The sequence below is a fragment of the Harmonia axyridis genome, chromosome 1 (genome assembly GCF_914767665.1).
Source record: "Harmonia axyridis chromosome 1, icHarAxyr1.1, whole genome shotgun sequence".
Taxonomy (NCBI): domain Eukaryota; kingdom Metazoa; phylum Arthropoda; class Insecta; order Coleoptera; family Coccinellidae; genus Harmonia; species Harmonia axyridis.
In genome coordinates this window covers 51,601,927-51,610,562 of record NC_059501.1, presented here as the reverse complement: position 1 = coordinate 51,610,562, position 8,636 = coordinate 51,601,927, and the positions used below count along the sequence as shown (strand labels likewise).

At 32.5% G+C, this 8,636-nt stretch overlaps 1 protein-coding gene across 1 annotated transcript; it reads right to left on the bottom strand.

Annotated features, from left to right (window-relative positions):
- Nucleotides 1–751: 751 nt before the first annotated feature.
- LOC123672039 lies at nt 752–1,434 on the bottom strand. The gene is made up of 4 exons (XM_045606035.1): nt 1,386–1,434; nt 1,147–1,322; nt 1,029–1,088; nt 752–976 (listed from the first exon to the last, which is right to left on the bottom strand). The coding sequence occupies exons 1-4, from the start codon at nt 1,432–1,434 to the stop codon at nt 902–904; spliced, it is 360 nt and encodes a 119-aa protein (XP_045461991.1). The 3' UTR covers nt 752–901.
- Between the last annotated feature and the right edge of the window lie 7,202 nt (nt 1,435–8,636).

Here is an 8,636-nt window from a genome sequence, read left to right as displayed (position 1 = left end):
TTCGGCTAAAGGTAAGATATTGTAAACAAAAATATTTTGAGTGTTATTTGTGAAGAAAGAAATATGATGGACAAAGAAAATAGTGTATTCCTCAGTTTAACTGAATATTTCCGGTATTTGGAAGCAACTCCAAATAATAGGAATGTGATAGAAGGTGAATTCATTCTAATTTAAGAGTAATCGTCCATTATCTAAAAAACAAACAAAAAAATATATTGAAAAAATGTTACACCATATTTGTAATGAATAATTAATATATTTTTTGAAATAAAATTACAGTTATTCTATTTCCACTTATTTATTATTTAAATAACAACTAACCCATACACCGAAAGGTAACAAATGGGATACAGATTATATATATATATATATATATATATATATATATATATATATATATATATATATATATATATATATATATAAATAACAACTGTTTCGCTACACAGAAGCTTTAGATTTAACATCTATATTGCTACTCGAAATAAAGGCAAAATACAAAAATATTCAGAAATATTCTTCTGTACAATCAAGAATGACTCTCACATCAGTAAATTGCTCAAAGTGTTGCGGCAAATTATTACGAATTTCCTCAATAGGTGGAAGATAGCTCGCAGGTTTCAATACTGTCGCTAACACAGTTAGCATGTCATAAAAATTTCTTTTATACTTTGGGAACTGATGTTTCCAAAGAGTAAAGACAATACAACATAGCTCGTGTCATTCTTTAGTTTTGTAAATGTATTTTTTCCCTAATATTGAGGGATGAAACAAAATTTTCTCTTTTTATTCTTAATACTAAAATTTCAATAGTTTTCAGCATTTCGAAAGAATTCAACCCTGTCAAGCTGTTAAGCTTTTGATTTATTGAAATCAGTCATTTATTGTTGTAGTAATATTGTCACAAATTGTCCTTATTGATAAAAGCACATAGAGCTTCAGCAGCCAACAATTCATCAGGCCTGTGAATCATTTCCTGAAATTTCAATGTCATCATTTGATTCAACTAGAATATCTCAATACTTTACCTGAGCATGAAGTTCATTTTCATCTTGATTTTGTGTCATTACTTCACAGTCAGATTTCAACTGAAAATTTTGTAAATATTAGATTTATTTTCATTTAAAAGGATCATTATATAATTACAATTGGTTGTTGTACAGGATCATATCTAGTTAAATTCCGTCTTTCTTTCTTCTTTATGTTCTCATGAGTACCTGTAGGGAGGTTTTTTGTTGGGACTGCATTTCTTTTCAAATTTCGGCGTCTCAAGTTAGTTTTTCTCGGTCTCAAACACAAATCTGCGTGTCTCAGCTCCTTACCTGAATATTGAAAAATATTACTACACATGGAGCTCCATTGATACTGATATTTTTACAACTTACTTTGTGTATGAAAATCAGACTCTTCAAAATGCTTTGAACAAACTCTCATATACAGGGTGTTTCCTAAACATGCGGCAAAAATTCAGGGGGTTGTTCCTTGGACTATTCTAAGAATATTTTGTCCTTTGATGATTTTTGAAAAACCTATTTGTTTCGAAGATATAGGGGAAACAAAATTTCAGATAATAACATTTTATTATGAAAAATTACATGAAAATTCAACTCAACCTACAAAAACTGTTGAAAATGACCACCTCTAGCCAGCATACAAGCATCCAATCTTCTCCTCATTAACTGCCGAACCCTTTCAAAAACACCAGGATCATTTCTTATTAAGTTACACCCAGCAATGATCCGATTTCGCAAGTCTTCCACATTTTCTACTGGAGTGGTATAAACTAATGATTTTAGATGGCCCCATAGGAAATAATCTAAGGGGTTTAAGTCCGGGGAACGAGCAGGCCATAAATGAGGTCCACCTCTTCCAATCCAGCGATCTCCGTATGTTAATGTTAAAAACTCACGAGCAACCAAACTAAAATGCGCTGGTGCACCATCGTGCATAAACCACATTGCATGTCTTATTGCCAATGGTACATCCTCCAAAAACAGAGGTAACGTTTGTTCTAAAAAGTTGCGATACATGTCCCCGGTAAGTCTTTCTGGTAAAAATATCGGCCCTATTAGGCAGTCACCCACAATACCAACCCAAACATTCAATGAGAACTGATGTTGAAAACGATTTTCAATTACCTCATGTGGATTTTCGTCGGCCCATACATGGTTGTTATGAAAATTTCTTATTGGATTTCTTGAGAAATTCGCTTCATCGGTAAAAAGAATCAGCGTCAGTAATTGAGGAATTTGAACTAATGTGGTTAAAAGCCATTGACAAAATGCAATACGTGGGGGAAAATCAGTAGGAATAAGTGCCTGAACGCGTTGCATATGGTATGGGTATAACAAATTGTCTTTAAGAATTTTCCAAACAGTCTTATTACTCACATTCAAAGTATTGGAAATTTTTCGAGTAAAGTACTAGGGTCTTCTTCGATCATGTCCAGCACATTCTCTTCCAGTTCCACCGTTCTTACTGTGTTTGGTTTTCCTGGTCCCCCCATTTTTTTCAATGCGCCTGTTTCATGCAGACGTTGATGAATATTTTGAAACAATTTTCTGTCAGGAATATTACGCCCAGGAAATCGTTCAATGTACAACCTCCTAGCTTTTAATGAATTTCCATCAGCAAGTCCATAAATGAAATGCATGTCAGTCATCTCGGTGTTTGTATAGCGATTCATAATAGTCAAAGATAAAATGTTAATTGCTAATACATCACAAAACGAATTCAAATGAAAACCGTGTTTAATCTGTATTCCTTTACCATCTGCACTTATCAATTTTTAGTCAAAAAACTGGCCGTTTTTAGTAATTGGAATGTTGTTAAACAAATTTAAAAATAAATTGTACCTACTTAGTAAACACAGTGCGGTACGCATTTTTATTTAAACTATTATTAATTTTAAAAATATGAAAAATGTTGTTCGCCCTGTATCTTCGAAACATCTTCAAAAATCATCCAAGGACAAAACATGCTTAAAATAGTCCAAGGAACAACCCCCTGAATTTTTGCCGCATGTTTAGGAAACACCCTGTATATTATAACTCCTCGAACACTAAAATATAAAAATTTAACCTGCAGAAATGCACGCCGTCAAAGCTTTCACTCCTACCGTACCTTAAGCCGATATTACAGTTTCTTCCGATAGGTGGCTTGGGGATGAACTTGAATCGCTAATAGATTTAGACCTTAGAATATAGATAATTGTAGATTATTAATGTTCTAAGATTTAGACTATCTATAAACCTTGGACCAGCGTGACCAGATTGAAATATGGTGAATCTACTAAACTTGCCGCAGTTATCTACTAAAAATCTACTAACATATTTTTTGACAAAATTGCAGATGACGCTGCATTAGATTTTAACATTATTCAGAATACACTTTATTTAAATGTCTCTTATGGTTAAATTTTACTTTTTACTTAATTTGAATAGGATATATAGTACATATGCGTACAGATTCTAAAATAAAACAAGATTTTATTTCAAAATTTAATCAACAAAAAAAAGTAAAAAAACCGAACAAAAACAAATAGGATCAAAATAGCAAATATAAACAAACAAATTCATCTTTTTATATAAACAAAAGGATATAAATAGAAATAGAAACTACAATCTTTCGGATAAAAATAACATTAAATGAAAAAATGAAATACTACAGTTGAACATAAAGAAAAAATTTAAATCAGAATCATTCTACGTCAGTCAAATCATCTTCTTTAGCATCCCTGTATAAATTTTCACTATCCATCGAATTGAGCATATTTTTTGTAGGTTGAAAACGATAACAATCACCTATCTCTTTAAGTCCTTTAGCATGTAATAATAATAATGCTATATTTTTATAGAAATCTGTTTCTATCTTTTGTTTTGATGCGGAAAATATTCTCTCGCATTTGGCATTCGAAAGGGGTAGGCACAATAGTTTTTTTGCAAATGCAGAAATATTGGGATATTCTGGCCGATGTTCGCAATTCATTATTCTACCCACACCTAACCAGAACTGACTTGACTCCAATAGTATCTTTCTGAATTAGAATTAATCAATTCGATTCATGATAATCAATACCTCCTTTTAAATTGAGAAGGGCGTGCGTATCTGCAAAAATCACTTTTGAGCTATTTGATGTAATTCATGAATATTGTATTTCCAAAATTCTCAGATTCGGGCATGATGTGCAAAGACAACCAATGCATGTACCTATTTTCAAACCAATCCTTAATTTCTAATTTTTAGGTTCAAAGCTACCGGATTTCAAGAGAAAATTATTATAATCAAAAAAGGCATCAATTGCAATATTTGTAATGCTCGGTTTAGTCTCCTCTATAAAAATAAATTTGTTTCTTATTGTGAAGCCTCCAATTTTCATTTCTATTGTCCTGAATATAAAAATTATTTGTGTTCAATTACTGCGTTCGGTAAATCCCCACCGGTGCGGAGGGGGGGTGTAAGGTGTAAACCACAGAATACTAAATATATAAAGAGTGCTAACGCCGTGCTAATGGTGGATTTATGCACCAGTCCTAAGGAGTAAGACTAAACCTAAGAACTAAGACCTAAGAATTGAACGCTAACAAATCAATGAGGGCGTTTATGCACGTTTCCTAAGAACTAAGAACTAACACTAGCTGGCCAACTGTTAACTAAGAACTAAGGGCTCAGATGAAATATATAGAAGTGCACGTGCGACGCATAGAATTTCAATATTAACGAGTACCAGTTTCTATCATTTTATGTTATTTATTCGTGTTTATCGATGAAAAGTATTAGGTGTGTTGGAAAAAATTAAATTTAATTTTTTCACAATAAATATCAATGTCAAACATCAAAGTATAGAACAAATAGAAAATAGTTCGAGCATGTGCGCATGCCTTAACTGAGAACTAACAAGAGAATGAATAAACGCCACTGAATTCTTAGGTTTAGTTCTTAGTTCTTAGTCCTTAGTTCTTAGGTACGGTGCATAAATCCACCATATGGACTAAGACTAAACCTAAGAACTAAGCATTGAACGCTAACAAATCAATGAGGGCGTTTATGCATTTTACCTAAGGACTAAGAACTAACACTATGATTAGAAAGTTGACTAACTTTCAACTAATGGTGGGTTTATGCACCGTTCCTAAGAACTAAGGACTAAACCTAAGAACTAAGATTTCAACGCTAATGGTGATTTATGCACCGTACCCCGTACCTAAGAACTAAGGACTATGAACTAAAAACTAAACCTAAGAATTCAGTGGCGTTTATGCACTCTCTTGTTAGTTCTTAGTTAAGGCATGCGCACATGCTCGAACTATTTTCTATTCAGATAGATAGATAGATAGATAGATATGTTTATTGTTTATTCTCATTGAAATAAACAAAAACAAGTCACAGAGATAATTACATATATAATTTTCTGTACGTGACTAAAATAAACTTCATTCTACAGAAACTAGATACACTTTAACCAACTCCAAAAGGATAAAAATCTAATACACATTATTAAATTCTGTATCAAAAAAAGAAACAAAAAACATCATCTTAGGACTGTTGCTCCATCCTGCCCGTGCCATACGTCGCATATTGGTGATTCTTCCATTCCATTTTCGTCTTTACTTTGTCGCTAATCTAGAAATTCTGTGATATATTATTTTTATATTTTGCACTGAAAAAATAAAAGAAACGTCATCTTAGGATTGTTGCCTCGTCTTGTCCGTGCTATATGTCGCATATTGGTGATTTTTCCATTCCAGTTTTGTTTTGTCGCTAATCTATAAATTTTGTTAATATATATTTTTTATTTTTTTTTTTTTTTATTTGGTGGGTTTTGTTTATATTTTCGTGGCCTCTTTCAATTCCGGTTGATAATATCTGCTATGAAATTCCTTCTTCTATTAATCATCCATTGTTTGATGCTGATCTTGAAGGTTTTATAGATTTTTATATCTTTCAGTTGTTTAGGGAGTAAAGAGTATAATTTTGGAGCCAGGTATGCATGACCTCTGACCTATTCTTCTCCGGCACTTCAATGATTCAAAATGGATATCTCTGTTTCGTGTACAATACTGATGTTCAATTTTTTTGATCGAAATTTTACGTTGAAAAATACTTGTGAAGATCTTAAATGCATAAAGTTGACGCACATCAAGTACTCCAGAGATCCTGAACAATTCATCACTTGAAAAGGTAATTGGTTTTCCATGCATCACTTTCAGTATCCATTTTTGAAGAATCACAAGATTTTTCAAATGATGTTCGTAAGCACCTCCCCAACCAAGAATTCCTTAACTGAGTTGTGACTGCACCAAAGCATAATAGACCATATTAAGGTGTTTAATACTTTTCATATGTTTTTTCAGATATTTGATTTTGAAGAGTAAACCTCTTAATTTTCTAGTCAGTTCTTTTAGATGTTCATCCCATCTCAAATGTCGATCAATTTTTACTCCAAGATATTTTATGTGTGATGCTTCGGGTATTTCAGTACATTCGGTGATTTTTATAGGTCCTATTTTGGGAAGTCCAGTGATGTAAGAAGCGAATGGTAAATATTTAGTTTTTTCCAAATTCAGTGTCAAGTGATTGTAATCAAACCACTTTTTCAGCTGAAGAATATCATTTTTCGCTTTTTGTTCGAGTTCCGTCCAGGAGTCAGCATAATATTGAACCGCAGTGTCATCAGCAAAACTGATTATGTTTCCAGTGTTTTTCACTTTCAGGAGGCTATTTATATATACCAGTGGTCCGAGGACAGAGCCTTGCGGCACTCCATAAGTTACTGTTTCTCTACGGCTTCTGTGTCCGTCAATTTCAACTATCTGCTGCCTGTCGGATAAATAACTTTTGAGTAGTTCATATATAGGTCCTCGAAATCCATAGTTCTCGAGTTTTTTGAGTAACTTTTCATGCGACACAGTATCAAAAGCTTTTGAAATATCCAAAAATATGCACAAAGAAGGAATTTGTTTGTCTAAATATTCATATGTATTTTTGGTTAGTTCTCTTATAGCGTCCTCCGTAGATTTTCCTCGTCTAAATCCAAACTGTTTATCATCGATAATATTGTACTTATCCAGAAAACGAACAATTCGAGCCTTGAGTAATTTCTCAATAATTTTTGACTGATTGGATATTAGCGAGATGGGCCTGTAGTTTACAATTTGAGATCTATCTCCATTTTTATAGAGCGGTTTAATGATGCCTATTTTCAGTACATCGGGAAAACATCCACTCTGAAAACAATGATTCACGATATACGATAAAGGTTTTGCTATCTCTTTTCTTACTTCTTTTAAAGTTTCAGCTCGGATTCCATCAATCCCTGCCGCTTTTCGCGATTTTAAACTATTTATAATGTCTTCGATATCGGTTGGTTCTGTTGGTTCGAGATAGAATGAATTTTCCAGAGAAATATCTGCTTCATCATAATCCACTGGGCTATTTTATCCGCATATGTTTTACCCACATCCTTGTAGTATTTGTTGAATACATTAGCTATTTCAGTTTTGTCTTCAATTCGCCTTTCTGCGATTTTTATATGGTTTATTTCTGTTTTAAAATGTCCTTGATTGCAAATCTCTCGAACAGAATCCCACATGCCCTTAGATTCCGACTTATTTTTCTCTACTAACTGACGTAAGTATGCCTTTTTTGAATTGTCCATAATTTTACGAAGTTCTTTTTTGTAATTTATGTATTCTTTTTTTAGGTTCTCATTTTGTGGGTCTTTTCGGAGATTTAAATAAAGATTATTTTTTTTATTTATCGATTTTAAGACTGCTGGTGTAATCCACTTTTTTCGGCAGCTTTGTTTGTTATTGCAATTCACTGAACTTGTGTTTTTCTGTACGTATTTCAAAAATATTTCAATGAATGATTTCATCAGCAGATCTGCATCCTTTTCATTATACAGTTGTTCCCAAGTTTCGTTGGTTAAATCTGTTTTTAGTGCTACATAATTTATATACTTTCTACTAGATATTTTTTTGGTAAATCAACAAGTGCTTGATTCATGCAAATCATTATAGGAAAGTGATCTGTAACCAAATATTTCCTTTCACAAAGAAGTGGTCCAAGCAAGTACCACTTTCCGGACGAGTGCATGTGTTTATCAATGAAACAAATCCAAATGTACACAAAATATTTTTATACACTTCTACACTTCAGAGAAGTTATCCCCACTAAGCAAATCAATATTCATGTCGCCAACCAATATGTGTCTACTACAATTTTCGATATTCTGTAAATAATTATTCAGATTTTTATTAAAGGTGGTCACACACGAATGTGGAGACCTATATATTGCAGTGATTTTTGTGATTTCCGTTGATTCCTGAATAGAGACATCCAATTCCAGAGCTCTAACGTCCCCTAATTGTACTATTTTTTGAGTGAATGTAATACCATTTTTAACGTATATTAATATACCATCATTTTTGTTATAATTTCCGTTATTGTATAGAGAATCAAATCCTTGAATATTAAAGAACTGTGAATCAAATATTTGAAAAGTCTCAGTCAAGACGATTATATCATAGCTTTAAGAAGTCAACTCCAAAAACAACTTAAATTCATCAAAGTTCTTTGCGATACTTCTGATATTCATATGTAAAATTTTAAATTTGTAAGAGAAATTTGCATTT

Coding starts and splice junctions, on each gene's coding strand:
- LOC123672039 (XM_045606035.1), bottom strand. CDS start 1,434: ATGAGAGTTTGTTCAAAGCATTTTGAAGAGTCTGATTTTCATACACAA. Junction 1,323..1,385: donor GTCTGATTTTCATACACAAA/GTAAGTTGTAAA, acceptor TTCAATATTCAG/GTAAGGAGCTGAGACACGCA. Junction 977..1,028: donor AAAATGAACTTCATGCTCAG/GTAAAGTATTGA, acceptor TTGAAATTTCAG/GAAATGATTCACAGGCCTGA.